Source organism: Natrix helvetica (assembly GCF_964273705.1).
Source record: "Natrix helvetica genome assembly, chromosome: Z".
Classification (NCBI taxonomy): domain Eukaryota; kingdom Metazoa; phylum Chordata; class Lepidosauria; order Squamata; family Natricidae; genus Natrix; species Natrix helvetica.
The window spans coordinates 25382636-25402216 of record NC_138554.1 but is presented as its reverse complement, the minus strand read 5'-3'; the positions used below and the strand labels follow the sequence as shown (position 1 = coordinate 25402216).

Genomic DNA, 19581 nt, shown 5'->3' with positions numbered 1-19581 from the left:
TGGATTTAGGGATTTCATGAGCTGTACGCCATAATCATCACAATTATAACAAATCATGGCTTGAAGTACCTTGCTTTGCATGTAATGAGTCTATCTCATATATTAGTTTCACCTTTTAAGTTGCATTACTGAAATAAATGAACTTTTGCATGATATTCTAATTTTTCTAGTTTCACCTGTAACTCCCATAGAGCAGTGTTCCTCACCTTGGGAACTTTAACATGCAACTCCCAGAATCCAAGCTGGCTGGGGAAGGTTGAGAAACACTGCCAAAGAATATATATAGCAACACATTGAAGTGCAGCATTTTTACTCTTATAAGTGCATAGAACTACTTTAAGGTTAAATGCATTCAGAATTGGAGCATGAACCAATTCTATACTACATATCATATACCATATAGCTAAAGCAGCTTGGTTTCAAGCTTATGACAAAGTTCAGATTGCCCCCTCAGCCACAGATTTGGTTAAAGGCCTGAGGTAACACTTTGCTGAACATTTTTAAACATGTTTTAATCATAGGTATTAGGTGAAATGTATAGTTGTCTTTTTATGTTTACATTTTATTTAGCTGGTTGTAACGCAGTATGAAATACCTATTAACATCATCACAGTAGTTAAGAGGAGACATGTGGTGAAAGGCTTTTATTCAGGACCCTGAACCCAAAACTCTATAATCACACAACATCTAAGAAAGAAGATGTGTGTTACTACAAGAGCATCCCCAGCATTTTGGAAAATAAGAAATAGGCCATCTTGCCAAAAGCTTGTTTACTTGACATCCCTGATAGCTGTTCTATCTCTGCTTTGCAATTTCATACATTTCTAAATCTGGTTAGTGTCAAATTTCTGGGTGATAACTTTTGAAAAGGCAATTCCCTCCCTTGTTCCTGCCTGATATATAGGAGAGTGAGAGCAAATCTCATTGCTTTACTTTCCAATACAGGAGGTCCTCGGCTTATGATCATTCATTTAGTTCGAAGTTCAAAGTGACAATGGCACTGAAAAAGTGAGGTATGACTGGTTTTCACGTTTACGACCATTGCAGCATCCCCATGATCAAGTGATCAAAATTTGGGAGCTTGGCAATTGACATATATTTATGACGATTGCAGTGTTCCAGGGTCATGTGATCACCTTTTCAAACTTTCTGACAAGCAAAATCAACGGGGAAGCCAGGTTCATTAACAGCCGCGGTTCATTTAAAACTGCAGTGATTCGTTAAACAACAGTGGCAGAAAAGGTCATTTAATATGAGGCACAACTCACTTAACAACAAATTGTCTTAGCAATTGAAATTTTGGGTTCAATTATTTTTGTAAGTCGAGGACTACCTGTATAATCCAACAGTCTTGCCTCTAGGATAGCACTAAGGTAGGAATTAGCTGATGCAAAGGAGGCCAATTAGAACTAGGGGGCTTCCTGTCTGCAGCCCCTTTCCTTTTAGGATCTAACATCTTCCTCTACGTTTATTTATGTTGGAAGGTGAAAGAGATGTGTTCAACATTTTACAAGCTTCTGCTGATAGGAAAAACAAAAAACATGCCAGACTTATCACCCGAAAGAGAAACTTGTTAAAAAATATTGAGAATACAACAATAGCAAGGAATGGTGATAGAAGATACAAGCTGCTTGAATACTGTACATTAGATGAGCCAATGAGGAGGAAAAATCCAAAGGTCTACAATCACCATTTCTAACCAGGAAAGCCATTTGCAAGATTTGGGAAAAAAGACAGGGCTTTAAGACTTGCAAAGAAAATGGAATTTTATTCTACCTCTATGTATGGTAATCCAAATTTGGGTCATTCCATATCAAGTGGTCGGGGGGAGAGGGGTCCCTGCTCGATCACTATGGATTTCGATGAAATTTTGTGTGAATATGCACACAAATGAACATTGGTAAAGTGTTACATATGCCGATGCAATACTTATGGAAATGTAGCCATTTGTTTGACCCCCATAACCCAGCCTTCCACAGTATGACTCTCAGGTTCCAGCAACTTTGAGACATAGTATCTCCAATATTTTGTTGAGAAACAAAACTTGGCCATTTTGTAAAAACTTTTTGTGCTCTATTAAAGAAAATAATAGAAACATTCTCATGAGCGTTCCCCATTTAGACAATGTGGAGCAAAGTTGGCAGAAAATATTGCTGCTCGAAAAAAAAGTTAAAAGTTTGGCTTTTTATATCTCTGAAAGGAAGGGTATGATAAAAGTGAAACTTTGTTCGTAATAACTTTTCGAATATAAAATTTCATTCTCCTACTGCTTTCTAATAGTTTACAAATTGAGTGTAAATTTGACAGTTTTTTGTAAAAATGCCAAAAATAGGGTATTTTCTGCTCGCTTTAACAAAAAAAAAAAAAAAAAGACCTTCTGGAAACTGTTAAATCGTTCTCATTAAAGAGAGTGTGTTTCAAACCCCCTAAAAAAAGGAGGGTTGGTTTTTCATCACTGAAGTACAAAGCCCTAAAAATAAGGACGAAGGTGAAGAAATTGCTATGGCAACGTCATGTACATCAACATGCATTCTTTTATATTGTGCGGTTGTCCTTTCATTTATGCTGGAGTTTAAAGCAATTCATTTCTTGCATGCTATATGAATCTATTAATCTACTGGTGGTGCATACTAATGACAGTGATTAAGTGTGCTGTAAGTGCTTCAGTGATGCCAGACGTTAACATGTTGCAGCTATAGGATTCAGAACTGTACAGGTATAGTTATATTTCTGACATAACATCAGAACCTTAAATAACTTCTGTGTTTCAAATTTTGCAGCAATACAATACAATAGTAGAGTTGGAAGGGACCTTGGAGGTCTTCTAGTCCAACCCCCTGCCTAGGCAGGAAACCCTATACCGTTTCAGACAAATGGCTATCCAACATCTTAAAGACTTCCAGTGTTGGGGCATTCACAACTTCTGGAGGCAAGCTGTTCCACTGATTAATTGTTCTAACTGTCAGGAAATTTCTCCTCAGTTCTAAGTTGCTTCTCTCCTTGATTAGTTTCCACCCATTGCTTCTTGTTCTACCCTCAGGTGCCTTGGAGAATAGTTTGACTCCCTCTTCTTTGTGGCCAAAATGTCCATTACTGTCGATCCAAATTTAAAATTAGCCGACATATTTCCCGGTTGTTCGGTTGTTATGTTGCCTACATTTATGACAAAAAATGGTGGGTAGGTAACATCGTGGAAATTTCAATCAAACAAAATGATGCGTTGGTAACATTTATGCCCTGCTCATTCATTTTATTGGCCTGGAAGGCAAGATATTTGTTGGGTTCCAGAACCAAATCTTCTCCGTGTGCTTCCAGTGCCTTCAGTTACATCGTCAGGTTGACAGTATCAATTCCCAGAAGTGACGCTAAAGAACGTGGTGCGCAAATTCAATAATAAATAAGCGATTGTTGGAATTTGGCAGTTCATATGAACAGTACGGACTTCGCCTTGGAACCATATAAGACACACACTTTAGGCTTGGGAACCTAGGATAAGCTGCCCAATTGTCAGCTTGGGAACTGGGCAGATAACCCACACAAGGCTTTGGAACTTCGAGGAAGTTCGCCCCCACGCCGTATGGCAAATGGAATTGCTGGTTCAAGTACCTGAACTGGTAGTGACAATGTCACCATGAACCAACACAATATAATAGTATGTCTATATGAAACAAACAAGACGAAAAACAATAGAATGCATGTGACATTGCCATAGAAAGGTCCTCACCTTTGTCCCTAATTTTAGGGCTTTATAAGTCAGCGATGAAAACCAACCCTCCTTTTTTAGGGGGTTTGAAACATGCTCTTTGTAATGAGAATGATTTAACAGAGTTTCCAGGGGGTCTTTTTTTGTCAAAGTGGGCTAAAAATAACCTATTTTTGGCATTTTTGCAAAAAACATCAACTTTAGACTCAATTTGTGAACTATCGGAAAGCAGTAGGAGAATGAAATTTTATATTCGAAAACCTTGTGTTGCCATGTTATTATGCACAAAGTTTCACATTTCTCATACCTTTCCTTCCAGAGACATAAAAAGCCAAACTTTAACCTTTTTTCGAGCCACAATAATTTCGGCCAAATTTGCTCCACATTATCTAGATGGAGATCACTCGTGATAATGTTTCTATTATTTTGTTTAATAGAGCACAAAAAGTTGTACAAGATGACCAAGTTTTGTTTCTCTCAACAAAATATTGCCAGAGATATTATGTCTCAAACTTCCTGGAACCTCAGTCATACTGTAGAAGGCTGCTGTATGGGGTCAAACAAATGACTATATCTCTGCAAGTATTGCATTGGCACACGTAACATTTTACCAATCTTTATTGGGGATATGTGTGCATGTTCACCCAAAATTTCATCTAAATCTGTGATGGTCGAGCAGGGCACTTTTCTGAAATCAGACCACTTTACTTTACCTCTACTGAAGCAACAGTCTGTCTGCCTTTCAAGCTGCCCAATCGTACATACCATATTTTTGGGAGTATAAGACTCTCCAAAGTATAAGACACACCTAGATTTTTGGGAGAAAAACAAGGGGAAAGTATCTTCCTCTGCCTCTCAGCAATTTGCCTCCTTGCAACAAACAGTACAGACAATATACACTGTTTGTAGTGTTATATTTCAGGCCATACTTGTACAGATGCTGTTAAAATTGATATGCTTTCTGGAAGTACAGTTATTCTCTGCTATTTAAAAGAATAGCACTTTTTAAAACAATATCATGGGGCCTCTTCAGATCAAGAATTTATTTTAAAAAGCGTCTTCATTTTGCTAAGTTGTCTAGAATAATAATAAAGCAGTCTTTAAAAAATAAGTCTAATAATTTGAACATTCTATAGGCATTTACAGTTATTGACTTACCTCCTTGCAGCAAGCAGCCTGAGAAACAGCACAAGAAAAAAAAATCTGCCTCCCATCAATTTGCCACAAGGAGCAAATAGCAAGTTTCACTTTCAATTTCTCACCACCATCAGCTATTTGAGGTTGCAGGGGTTGTTATAGCTTACTGAAGCCTCTGCAAGCCCCATTTGCTGCAAAGAGATAAATTGCTGGGAGGCAGAGGCCAAAGGGTTGGGGCCGGTGGGTGGGTGGGGCTACATTCAGCGTATAAGATGCACCCAAATTTTCACCCTCTTTTAGAGGGGGGAAGGTGCACCTTATACTCCGAAAAATATGGTACTTTTTCCAGTTTTCCCATATTTGAAACACTGTTCTGCACAAAAATCTAGCATTCTTGTGAGTCCAGAGGGGGTGGGGGTGGGGGTGATTTCAGATGTGCTTTAATTTTTACTCCCCCCCCCCATGTCATCTGAGAGGTGTTAAAAGCATTTTGGTGCTCAAGAACAGTGTAGTAACATTCCTGTCTTTCAGTGATAAGCTAGAAAAGAATCCCCCTCTCCCTCCAAACTTTATTCTCCATACCTGTGAACTTCAATTGTTACCTGCATGAACTTAGATAAAGCATTATAAACCCTGTTTTTGATAGTTTAAGGGATGATGGGGGTGAAAGTTCAAACATCTGTAAGGCACATGCTTGGGAATAGTATCCTAAAGGAGAAAAAAAACTGCCAATTGATTTTTCTTCCAAGGTTTAATGGCCAAGCCATTAAAAAGTACTCAAGCTCACCCCTTCCTTCTAAGCACTGCAACTATGAAAACAAGCAAAGCAAAATAGGACATAGGGTTCATTTCCCAGTTAAAGTTGGAGATTGAAAGAATCCTTTTAAAACTATGGTTTTTACAGTAGGGAAGCTACACTGATGGGCAAAGTTACCAGTAAACTACAAGGGTAGACAAATGCATTTTGCAGGATGATGAAAAGGGAAGTTATGCAGCAACAGTTTATGAAAGTCTTCCTGCTGATCGTTCAGCTTAACAGCAGCATAGCTCAGTTTCCAAAAGATCTTCTGTTACTCCATCTTACCGCTGGCTCAGCGGATGTAGGATTGATGTGGGTATTTCCATCAGAGGCTGCCACCAACCAGCACAGATCCAAATATGAGCGTGAACTTCAACCATGTCAAGTTACCGGTCCATGTTGTTTTCATCAGGTTGACTGTGGAAGCAAAGACGCAGCAGGGTCTCGCAGAAATCCAGCTCCTCCTTTATTTATTTATTTATTTCAAATTTAAGAAGAAGAAAAGAAAAAAGAATAGGTGATCAATACATTCTTGGATTTCTGCAACTTTATACCACTTGTCAGTAAAAATCCAAACTAATGACAATTTTCAGTGCAGGCAGCAATCATTTGCCTTACTGGCAAAACTTCAGTCTCAATGCTTTTTTTTTCATTCTGCCCCACAAATGACTTTTGTGGTACTGTATTTTTTGGAGTATAACACGCACCAAGAATTTGAAGAAGCAAATTTTTTTAACAAAGTTTTTGCACTTTGTGCGCTCTGCAAACCTCACAAAAATGGCCCGTTTTTCATGAAAATGGGCCCAGTTTTTGTCAAAAAGGGGCATTTAGGAGGCTTGTAGAGTGCTCCTGGGGGCCAAAAACGAGCAAAAAATGTGCCATTTTTTGTAAAAAAAGGGGGGGCATGCATAGCTTTTAGGAGGCTTCCAGAGTGCTCTTGGGGGCTGGGGGGGAAACGAGCAAAAACTAGTCCATTTTTCGCTCATTTCTGCCCTCCCCAGCACCCAGGAGCACTCTGGAAGCCTCCTAAAGGCTATGCACGGTCATTTTTGCAAAAGGGGAGAAGCTTGGGGAGCCCAAAATGCTGTATTCAGGGTATAAGATGCATTCAGATTTTCACCCTCTTTTTTGAGGGAAAAAGGTGCGTCTTATACTCTGTATAAGTAATTCCTGTAATATCTACTGTTAGACAACCATAGCTAATACAGGCAGTCCTTGACTTACAACTGGTTGCCTAGTGACCATTCGGAGTTATGATGGACCTTCCCAATCCTGATATCCAGGTCCCCCCTGCAGTCACATGATTACATTTTTGGCCCTTGGCAACTGGCCCAGATTTATGGCCATTTGCAGCACCTCACAATCACATCATCTTGATTTTCATTTTTTACTGGATTAATGGCACTTCCTGTTTCTGTCAAAAAATGCCATTTGCAATGGATTCACTTGAAAAACCGCAGCGTTCAATTTATAACTGCAGCAGGAAAAAAAAGTCGACAAACTGGGCCCGATGACATGGCGGTCTGCTTAATGACTGGAGTGACTCACAGGTGTAATTCTGGGCTCACTTGCAGTCATAAATCGAGGATTACTTGTAGGCATGTCCTGACTCAGTTCTCTGACGGGACAATTTCAGACTCCCGTTTTGGGGGAAGAGGGGGGAGAGAAAGGTAAGACATTTTTATTTGGAAAGCTCCCATATTAAACAAGAACGAGTAATTGCCTCCATCATATACAGGTAGTCCTCAACCTATGGCTACAATTTGAGCCCAAAATTTAAGTTGCTAAGTGAGAAATTTGTTAAGTGAGTTTTGCCCCACTTTACGACTTTTCTTGCTACATTTGTTAAGCAACTGCAGTTGCTGCAGAAGGTTGCAGAAGAGGATCGTGTGACTCTGGGGCACTGCAGCCGTCGTAAATATGAATCAATTGCCAGGCACCTGGATGGAAATCACATGGCCATGGAAATGCTGCAACTTGTCATAAATCAGTATTTTCAGTGCCATTGTAACTTCAAACTTGTCACTAAACGAACTGTTGTAAGTCGACTTACCTGTGTTAAGTTTTCCTTAATTGTGAGGGGGGGGGGGATTTTTTTTTTTAATTCCAAGAGCTGTATTCTAGCAGGATTACTTGGGAATGGGAGGCCTATTCCATGCCAAAGAGAGAACTCAGCAGTTAGTATAACTGGAACAAAATCCGGATCGAATCGTCCATTTTATCTTCCTTCACAGAAGAAACTGCAGGAAAGGGACAGGGAACTTGTTCCAGGCATCCAAAATAACTATCCGAAAAAGCTTTTACAATTAGGCTGCAGTCCTAATTTAATTTAATGACTTGCAAGAGCCTTAGGCAACAGGTAACCCAGCCCCCTGCAAAGTCCTAATGTCCACCAGTCCCCACTGATGTGGCCCATGTCTAGGGACTGTGGAAATGGAGACTAAAATCTCTGCAGGGGAGCAGGGGACTGTCCTTATTCACCCTTGCTCAAATGTTCTGTCAATCATCCTGTTGGCATGCACAGCAAAAGAAACTCCTGGGACATTTTTGTTACCAAGAATAAAACTTTACTGACAGATCCATATAGGCATAGAAGTAAAGCCAATTCTGAGGCTTTGGTGTGAAGCGCATCATAGTAAAGCCCCCTTTTCTTTCCTCTAGACCACCCTGCATCCAGGTTAAGCATTTCACTTTGGGAAACAATCTGCACCTTTCAAATTTCTTCAGCGTCTGACCTTGGGGTTGCAAGATTTTCTCAAGCTGCAAACGGCTCACGTAAATTTCATTTTTCCCTCCCAGCTTCCTATTCATTCCAGTCATCCCCATCCTCCCCCCCCCCACCCTTAGCGTCTTTGTCAAACTGTGAGCAAAAAGAGGTGCTCTATGAGTCATCTTTAGACTAAAAAAAATGGGAAAATAATCCTTTGAATCATGACTAATAAGCATGGTGCCTCGTACTGGCAGCCACACAGGTAGAACAGATGGGAAATATTGACCAGATAAGGTAAGTCTATTTCACTGGGAAGCTAGAGTAATAGAATCTTGCAAATATCCTCCATTGAGAGAATATAAGTCTCCCATCATCTCCTTTACAGCCCAAGAACTAGGGAGGGTCCCTTCTCTTTCCCTGCCCATTATCCAACTGCAGGCTATATTGTCACTTACCTGTTTCCTAGGCATTATCGCCTTATTTCCCAGGGCTATTCCCACATTCCATTATAGACAGTCCTCATTTAGCAACCATTTACGGTTATAAAAAAGTACCTTTATCACCAAACCTCACATATTGCAAAGGAAAGCTGAAGTAAATGTGAACACAGTCATGGTTACATTTAACAACCATTTAACTAAGTTGCTAGTCCCAATTATGGTCTCTAAAGGAGGACTATCTGTAAGGACAAATGTAGCATCAAATCTACCTCATCTGTACTGGCTGTCTTTTTTCCTCCCAACATCCATTAACGCCCAATTTTGAGTATGTTGTAGCTTAAAAAACATTTCATTTCAAACTAGCTTCCAGCAGTTGTAAGCACAAAAAGAAATCGTGCATTTAAGTGTTACAATATAAAGCTATGGCTGCTTTTTAAAAATACTGGATTTAAATGTGTTATATCTCAAGTGTTTTAGCCAAGCTCTTTAGTCAAGCAAGCTCAGAGTGTGACCTGCATGAAATGAATATAAACAATATACTCCATGCCGGCAAGATTACCATCAGTAGTGATGTAAAAGAAAGGATTAAGAGAAAATTAAAACCAAAAACCAAACAATGAATAAAATGAAATGAAACAGAAAGAGTTTAGTGAGGAATCATAAACCCTTGATCCCTAGGAATGTGGAGTGGCTTTATCAATGCCATATTGTCTACTCTATACAATACAAATAGTCCTTGACTTACAACGGTTCATTTAGTGACTGTTCAAAGTTAAAAAGGCACTGAAAATAGTGACCTCTGGACATTTTTCACACTTTCAACCATTGCAAACACCCCCATGTTTACATGATCAAAATTCGGATGCTTAGCAACTGGTTTCATATTTATGAAAGTAAGTGGGCGGCCATATAAATTCTCTAAATAAATTAGGGTCATTACCTGTAGAATCTGACATATAATTATCTGTAGAATCCAAACAGCTAACGATTCAAGATTTGACATAAGGGGGAGAATTCAAAGCAGGGGTAAATTAAGAAAGAAAAACACTGATCTAGGGAATGCCCAGTTAACCAACCAAACAAATATACTAGGGAACTGTTTTCCCTGGGTATCTGAAAAGAACAAATCAAATAGGTTTTATTTTGAAGAAAGGAATTGGACAAGATATAAAAACAAACACAACCAGAGAAACTGATTCGTTTCCCAGAGCTGGGGAAATATGAGGAAGATGATCATTGAGATGCGTAGAACTTGCCTCCAGAGGCCAGGATTTTTTTTTTAAATGCCTTTGAGGTTTGAAGCTTGGATGGGGGAAAGAGATGACCCAACAGCAATGAACAGAGGGAATCAGGCCTCAGCTGAATCCCAGCGTAGCAGTTTTTTCAGTGAAGAAATCTCTGTGTGGTTTTTTTTTAAATGCCTTAAAGCCATTGTTGACTCCTAGCAACTGTCTGGACTAGTTTTCTTGGCAAGGGGTTTGAAGTGGTTTTTCCTGTCTTCTTCTTCCCAGGACTGACAGATAATGACTGGCCCCAAGTTTCCCAGCTAGCTTTGTGCCTGAAAGAGGCACTAGAACTCGCAACGAGTTTCTACTCTGATGCTTTAACTACTATATCAAACCAGTCTCCTTTTTTTGTCTTTGTAAGAAAGAAATAGCTGAATAGGCAACGGATATTTCATCTGTACTAGAAATAAGCAGGGAGGTATACTAGGATGTAGCTGATCATAGTAACTCGAAAGTGCAAGCCTTACTTGGACTTATGCTTGCCCAGCAAGGCTCCCTTGTACTAAGGACTAGGCCACAGAAAAATCTACTTCTTGAGTCTGTTGCAAACAAAGCCCCATAACTACTTGTGCATGATGTTTCCATCTGGCAATGTTATGGAGCCTGGCAAAGAGAAAGGGGAGGGTGGTAGTTAAAAGACAGTGCTGTGAAGTTGCTTTTCTCATCCCCTCTACTTACTACATTATGCCAATTGTTTAATTATCAAGCCCAGTGCAACCTAATTGCTATGTTCTTTGAAAACTGTCGACTGCTAACAGTAGGGGTGGGGAAATTGTCTGTTCCGGGAAAAAGCGAACGAACCACTTCCACAAATGTAACATCGCTCCCTTCCTCCCCCTGCCCAATCTTCAATTCACGCTAAAGCAGAGATGACAAAGCTAGAACCATGATTTGGCAAACTGGTGCCCTGTGGTTGTTCTGGATTACAACTCCCACAATCCTTCGCCAGTGGCCATATTGGACAGTACTGAAGATAACTGAAGACCCAAACATCTACAGAGTAACCAGGCTGCCTGTCTCAGTTATATAAAGAGATTAAAAAATGCAGCTTGTATTGCATGGAAAGCCACAATCTTCCACATGTCCTTTTGGGTGTTGAACAATGGGACCCTATATTTAGATAGTTCTTGAACTAAGACCAGAATGTCCATTGTTAAGCAAGGAAGTTGCTAAGTATGCCTGATTTTGCAATTGTTTTTACCATGGGGTTGTTAAGTCAATCACTGCAGTTTTTTTTTCAAATCACACAGTTGTTAAATGAACCCAGCTTTCCTCATTGGTGAAAGCCAGCTGGGAAGGCTGCAGATGGTAATCATATGACTCCAGGACACTGCAGCCATAGTAAATACATTCCAGTTGCCAAGCAACCAAATGTTGATCACGTGACCCTGGGGGTGCTGCGACAGTCGTATGTGTGAGAACTGGTCCTAAATCACTTTTTTTTCAGTACCACTGTAACTTTGAACTGTTGTAAAACGAATGGTTGTAAGTCTTTAGGATCTAATCCCAAGTATGAACTTCAAGACAAGCATAAACATCAAGACAACCAATCAAGTGATGAGAAGTATAGAGAACTCAGATATAAAATAGGAGATGTAGGAAGTAAATATAAGGTCAGTCAAAAAGGATTCAGATGTACACATTAACACTCAAAGCATGAGGAACAAGCATGGAAAACTTGAAGTTCTAATACATATTTCCTTTCCAGCTTTGTGGACCGGCACGGTGGGGGAAGGGGATAATTCTGCAAGAGCAGCTGGCAAACGCATGCACATAGCTCCATTTGCACAAGCAGTGTGGATGCATGCCCACCGCTCCTGCAAATGGAGCATGTGTGCATGCTTTTGGCCACTGCTCACATAAGTTGGGATGCGCATGCGCACACTCACCCACTATTTCCACAGCCTGGTTGCAAACACCTTATGACCCACTAATGGACTGCGGCCCACAGATTGGGGACCTTCGGCTACCCTGTTCAGTCTGTGGCTCCAAGGTTTCTATTATTCTATGTTTTATGGTCTACGTTGAGGACTACCTGTATATATACTATCTGTCTGCATTAGAAAATGTGCCCATTTAATATAGTCTGTGATGTATAAGTCCATAAATGTCATATTCCTGAAAAAAGACAAAAACTGATCTGCGGGGCTAACAGAAGAGAATCGGCAATCATTTTCTGCTCAGTTGATGATTAGTTATAGGTTACCATACTGGCCTTGGAAGTAAGTTAATGGATTTTTAGTGAAAATTTATCATCAAAAAGTGCAATGAAGAGCAACTAAGATGACTAAAGGCCTGGAGACAAGTATGAAGAACGATTGCAAGAATTGGGTATGGATAGCCTAGAGAAGGACTAGAGGTGACATGATAGCAGTATTCCAGTACTTGAGGGGCCACCACAAAGAGGAGGAGGGAGTCCACTTATTTTCCAAAGCACCAGAAGACAAGAAGCAATGGAGGGAAGAGAAGCAACCTGGAATTAAGGAGAAACTTCCTAACAGTGAGAATAATAAACCAGGCTTGCCTTCAGGAGTTGTAGGTGCTTCATCACTGGAGGTTTTTAAGAAGAGATTAAACAATCACTTGTTTGAAAAGGTATAGGGCCGGGATGGCGAACCTATGGCACGCATGCTACAGGTGGCACGCGGAGCCATTTGTCAGGGCACGCGAGGCATTGCCCTGTCAGCTGGCCAGCGTGCATGCATGCACTGGCCGGCTGACTTTAGCCTTTTTTTGGAGGCCATTTTTCGCCTTCCCCAGGCTCCAGAGACTTTATAGGAGCCTGGGAAAGGCGAAAACAGCCTCCCTGCCCCCCACGAAGGCCCTCCGGAGGCTTCAGGAGCTTCCCTGAAGCCTCCGTAGCGCAGAAAACCGACCCTATGGGAAAACCAGAAGTTTGGGAATGGACTTCCAGTTTGCTCATAGGGCCGGTTTAAGCCCTCCGGAGCCTTCAGGGGCCTTCCGGAGGCTTCCCTGAAGGCTCCAGAGGACGAAAACGACCCTACGAGCAAACCGGAACTTCCGGTTTGCCCGTAGGGGCGTTTTTTGATGCTCCAGAGGCTTCAGGGAAGTGCCTGAAGCATCCAAGGGTCTCGGGGGGGGGGAGGTTGTTTTCACCCTCCCCAGGCTCCTATAAAGCTTCTGAAGCCTGGGGAGAGCGAAAAAAGCATGCAAAAAATGGGGTGTCGTGCCTGTCATGCGCGCAAACGCTCTGGGGGTCACTCATTGCATTATGGGTGTGGCATGCCTGCGCATGACCCCCCCCCCTGCGCTCCCCCTTCTTTTGGCATGTGAGCCAAAAAAGGTTCGCCATCGCTGGCATAGGGTCTCCTGCTGTAGGCACTCTTTATGTTCTAAAATGACTTAAGTGGGTTTCTTAAATTACTAAGTAAGCTACCCACTAATCCAATAAAAGTACATTAAATACATAATTAATTTTTAATCTTCACCAGCACGATCTCTGCCTTTATCATCTTCCAGAATGATTTTGAAAGGAAAGGCCATTGTAATTTGTAAGAAGATGCAAATATACAATCTGGGGTCATAATGAAAAAACAGCATATCTTAGCTCAAGCCTGACTGCATCCTGGAAGTGGGGAATAACCAACAGACTGTCAGTCCAAGGCAGACCCGACTTGAACCCCAAAGTTATAAATACTAAAACTACTTTGGTTACACAGGTAGTCTTCAGTTAACTAATGTAATTGGGATTGGAAATTTCCATCGCTAAGCAACATGGTTATAAAGTTCAGTGTCACATGAGTGCATCATTTAGCAACAGCAACTCAAGCATTCCTGGTTGCTGTTGTTAACCAAATGCCTCAGCCGTTAAGCGGGGACCCACCTAATCCAACACATTTCTAGCTTGCTGCCTCCCAGCCCTGAGTCTCAGTAAGCTAAGGGGCTTCCTCCTCTTAAACTGCACCCATCTCTGCTCTTTCGGGTGCCCTGCCCATCATCTCTGCTCGCCCTGCTTTTAAGTCTTGTGAGAAGGTCCCACACAATTTGGACAAGGCCTTGTATAGCCTTGGGAACAAGGCCTGGCACAGCCAGCAGCTGCCTTGTGAAGGGTCAGGCCAGGAGCCGTGGTTGCACAATGGTGAGAATGTTAACTCACTAACTCACTGTTCACTCCAGGAGTATCAAGCGTTCGATCCTGACCAGCTCAAGGTTGACTCAGCCTTCTATCCTTCCGAGGTCGGTAAACCGAGGACCCATATTGTTGGGAGGTAAAATACTGACTCTGTAAACTGCTTAGAGAGGGCTGTAAAGCAGTATATAAGGAGCGGTATATAAGTCTAAGTGCTACTGCTATTGCTATTATCAGCATTGGGAGAAGATAGCAAGGGCAGCTGGGGACAGCAAAGCTGAAGGTGGTGGCAGACGCAGGGTGGCCAATAGGGGAGAAATGGGGGTGGGTGGGTAGAATAAGTGGGTAGCCGGGAATTGAAGTGCTCCTGCGGTTGTTGAATGTAGGCAGGTGCCTAAATTTTGCTCACGTGACCATAGGGGCACGCAACGGTTGTAACTTCTGAGGTATCAGGTATAACTAACATTTGTTCATAATGGTCGCTGAATGAATGGCCATTAACCAAGGACTACTTGTAGAATCTTGCAACTGTGAATGTGCCTTCCTTCTCTCTATCCTTATCCTAAAGAGAAATAGGGAAGGTAAACTATGGATCATTTTTCAAAATCCCATTCCTGCCTTGGACTCAAGATTCCTCTTATCTGACCACTGCCAAGGCAGTGGTTCTTTCTCCAGTTCTCCGAGGTTATTCTCAGAGCCTATTACGTAGCATCTCCCTGCTTAATTGAACAGGATGGGTCAATTCAGATAGGAGAAGGTGCTCCAGGAATAATTTAGGTTGCAGGCCATTGGTGGCTTTAAAGGTTAAAACCAGCATTCTGAACTTAATCCAGAAACTTGATAGTCAGCCCTTGCCAGTAAGGCAGAGCTGTGGTCTCACTATTTTCTTTTTTAATATAATTTTAATAAGAATTTTGATTATAATAGTAAAAGCAATACAAACTAAATTTAGAGAAAGAGAAGGGAGAAAAAAAGAAGAAAAGGTATAGGAAAGGGGAAAAAAACATAAAGAAGTGACTTTCAACCTTTATCACAACAAATAAAAACAAGTTTAGTAACTTCACTCCTTCTAAGGTTACAAACAGGTTATCTCTTTATCTCATATCATATCTATAAATAAATCCATAAAACATAAACTTTTCAGTCCTGGGATCAGCGAAATATCCAGAAGGAATTGCCAGAATGGCAAAAAAAATCTTACTTTTATGTTTTTATGTATTTATATCCCACCTTTATTATTTTTACAAATAACTTAAGGCAGCAAACATATCCAATACACCTTTCTCCTGCTACTTTCTCTACAAGAACCCTGTGCGAGATTGCTTCCGGTTTCCAAAGGCGACGGACGCTGGGCATCCGCTGTTCGCTTCTCCGGTGGGCTCCTTTTAGGAGCACAGGCGGTCTTGAGGGATCACCTGCCGTAGGGCGGCTTGCTGGAACCCCCGCAATCGGCGGCAGCCGTGTGGGTTTCCAGCCTCACCTCAGAAGCCGGGGAGCAAGGGCGGTGCATAGTGCAGCAGTGGGCTGCCTGCGCCTTTGCTGAATGGACTCCGGAAGGAAGCAATTAATCAGAAGTAGCGGCTGAAGTGCTGAAGGTGAGAAGTTCGCTCCAATCTCTCTAACCCTCTTTAACTGATGAGCAGCAGCCTTTTGTAAATTGTGGATTCAATCTATTTGAAGTTGGAAGATTGGAGGAGGGTTCTTCCACCCCCCTCGGGTAAAGCGGCATTTGGACTATCTCTCAATCTTGGAATGGAGAGAGAGAGCAAAAGTTGAATTAGTCACTTGCACTAACTATGTGAGAAAGATTTATATCACAACTGCAAGAGGTGACTGCTGAGCTGTTTTAAAAACGTTATGGAAACTTTTGATGTTCTGCTCCCTGGTTCCCTGTGAAAGGGGGAGCCAAGATGGCCTGCTTCCGTCTTCTTCTTCACACTTATAAATGAAATTTGCCTTTTGAAAGTACCTTTGAAGAAATTCCTGGCTTTATATTACTACTCCCCCCTGAAGGACTCCTGGAGCTCCTCCTGTTATGTGGTCTTTCTGGATCTGAATTATTTGATTTTCTTTTTTTTTTTGGCTTGGAACTGTGATTGAGGATTAACTTTCACTTTTGGACCTGCCTGTCTTCTCGGACTCACCCAGCTGCATGCTCCACAGACGCTATTTCTTTTGCAAAAGATTTACAGTCATCTCTGAACTCAGACAAATGGGGCCCAGAAGACCACCTTCAGGCAAGGCAGCCTCGGCACCTACCTCCTCTACATCCAGCCCAACGACTCAACAGACAAAAATTCCATCATTTTTACAACAAGAAGGGACTGGAGAGAGTTCAAAAGATTTATCTGTTATCCAAATGTTCCAGGCTCTTATGAAGGGACAAAATGAGTGGAAAAAAGAGGTGGCAGATTTTAAAGAAGAGCTCAGAGGTGTACAGCAGCAAACAACAGAAAATAAACAAAGAACCGGTGAACTGGAGGAGGGTGCGGTTGGGCTGGGGGAGGAGGTTATGGCAGTCCAGAAGGGGAATAGAGAATTGAAAATTTTTATGGTAGATAGAACTTGAAAGAATGTCCTTTTTTCTCAGATTCCAGAACCTACCGGAGACAGAAGATGAAGATCTTAAGGATATTATGTGTACAATCTTAGCAGAATATATTAAGAGAGATAAAGAAAAGTTGTGGTGGGATATGGATCTGGTTTACAGGATCAACTCAGCATATGCCAGAATACATAATGTTCCAAGGGAACTACATGTTAAATTTCTTAGGAAGACCACGAGGGGTGAGGTGCTAGGGGCCCAAAGGGGGAGACCACTAAAATACAAAGACAAAGAAATTACCATTCTTAAGCAAATTCCAAAAAAAATAAGAGATAAGAGGAGGAAGTATTCCTCCTTATCAAAGAAATTATATAATAAAAAAGTTTGGTTTAGATGGTTATTGCCAGAAGGAATGTTGATCTTCTGGGAGCAAAACAGAATTAGAATTAACACAGTTGTGGAGGCAGAGGCCTTCATTAAAAAACATAGTGCCCTCCTAGAAGACGAAAATATAAGAGGTAGTGAAAAAGGTGACAATACACGAGATGTGAAGGAGGGAGGGGCTGCAGCTCTGCCTGAGGACAGGGGGGAGGGAGCAATATCGAAAAGACTCAGGTCACAAAAATAAATGTATTTGAAATATCATTGTAATTGTTGATATATTAGAAAGTGGCAAAAGAGATGATTAAGCACATGGTTGATACAATGTATAACAAGATGCTGTTTCTGCTTATCTTTTATCTTTTGTTTTTTCTTTTCTGTAAAAGTTGAGAGATTTGGAGGGATTTCTACCTCCAGCACAATGGAGATGCCAAAATTTTTGTATATCCACTTACCCTTTCCCATAAATGTTTAAAAATCAATAAAATTCTTTTTTTAAAAAAACTGTGCGATTATTTTGTGCTGAGGGAGAGTGACTGGCCCAGTCACCCAGCAGACTTTCATAGCTAGGGAAGGATTTGAACTCATACTCTTGTTTTCTAGCCTTGTGCCTTAACCACTAGACCAGGCGTGTCCAATCTGTGACCCATGAGCTTCATGTGGCCCTGCAAAGCTAATAATGCATCCCCAGATGATCATAAATTTTTAACATTATGTGATTTACATACAGTACATTCATTTTATTATGCATTTTATATTTGTCCCAAGACAATTCCTCTTTACTCAATGTGAGTGAAGCAGGCCAAAAGGTTGAACACCCATGCACAAGATCAAACTGGCTCGTGATCAAATAAGCCAACTTTATATTTCTTCCTTTTACTTCTAATAGTCTTAATCTCTTAATTCAATCAAGTGATGTTTTTTTTAAACAAAGTTTTATTGGTTTTTTTAATATTTTACAAAGGGAAAAGGTAGGGGATAGGTTACAAATTTTGGCAACTGCAGTGTGCGGTAGGTGCGCCCCCCCTCCATACTCATAGTATACATTTGCACATAATTCATTATTAGGTAGTAACATAATAACATATAGTCAGCATGTAAGTTCAGTTAATAATTTCGAACAGTTTATGTCAGGTGGATTTTCTTACTCATTTTTGTGATCTGAGCTTTCTCAATGTTGCCCCATCTCCCCCCGCCGACAGAGCTCCGGCCCCTCCCGTGTCCTGTGTATCTGGTGGAGGATCCTCAGGTTTTTCTAGGAGTAGTTTGTTTTTTTTCCATAAATGCCTGTGCCTCTATGGGTGTATTAATTCTAACTCTTGTCTCCTCCCAGAATATTAGCATACCTTCAGGCATCAACCATCTAAACCACACCCCCTTCTGGCATAGTTTATTCGCTAATTGCGAATAGTTTTTTCTTTTTTCTCTTACTTTCTTGGGGATCTGTTTCAGAATGGTTATCTCCTTATCTTTGTATGTCAGGGCTTGCCCCCGTTGTGTGCTCAGAATTTCATCTCTTGTGCTTTTTCTAAGGAATTTAATGTGTACCTCCCTGGGAACATTGTGTATCCTAGCATAAACTGAATTCACTCTATATACCAGGTCTATTTTCCACCCCATCTGTTGCTTCTCTTTCTGGATGTAGTCAGCCAAAATGTTTGTCATGATGTCCCTTATATTTTCATCATCTGTCTCTATCACATTTTGAAATCTAAGATAAAAGGACATTCTCTCAAACTCTATTTTCATCTGCTGGGAGTCAAGTTCTTTGTTTCCCTTCTGCATCCCTTCCATCCCTTCCCTCATCTCAGCCGCCCCACCCTCCAAGAGGTCCAATCTCTGTGAGTTCTTATTAATTTTGGCCTGGTTCTCTTTAATTTCTTCTTTCATCTCCTGCAGTTGTTTCTTTATTTCCTCTTGTCCCTGTATAATTTGCTGAAACATTTGTTGAAAGTCCATCTCCAGAGATTTGGGTTGCATCAAAGCTGTTATTTTTGATTGTGTACTAGGACTGGAGGTTGCAGATGTCCGGGCAGAGGCAGCAAAGCCAGGCTTTCCAGGAGGTGGTTTTTTAGGTGGCATTCTTTATACCATAAAGAGTTCAGTCAGTATAGAGAATGGTCAATCAGAAAGGCAAGGCAGCTAAGAGAGTCCAAGAGACAGAAGGTCCAGGCAGAAGAGATTCCCTTTAACAACCCTAACAACTCTAACGAAAAAAAAGTCAGCTGTTTAAATCCTATTTTCGGCGTGAATCGGAGAGGCGCGGCTGGAGGGAGGGGGAATTCCCCCCCTCCCTCAGACAGGCGGCTGGAAACGATTTAGCTCTTTGCCCCAGGGAAAGGAGGAGGAGGGGGAGAGCCAACCAATGATGTCACGCTCCTATTAAGTGAATTAAGTGAATTTTCGGACTTAAGCCCTAAAACAATGATGATCTGGAAACTTTGAACATTGAACTTTGAAAACTTTATTTGTTGCCTCCAAACCCGAAGC

General features: G+C 41.2%; 1 protein-coding gene across 1 annotated transcript in view; it reads right to left on the bottom strand.

Moving 5' to 3' along the window:
• Positions 1 to 629: 629 nt before the first annotated feature.
• Positions 630 to 19581, bottom strand: part of HSPBP1 (HSPA (Hsp70) binding protein 1) — a 47374-nt gene continuing 28422 nt past the window's right edge. Inside the window, exon 8 of the mRNA XM_081970777.1 lies at positions 630 to 6103. Coding sequence (XP_081826903.1) covers positions 6026 to 6103 — 78 coding nt within the window. The 3' untranslated portion in view covers positions 630 to 6025. The remainder of the gene's footprint in view (positions 6104 to 19581) is intronic.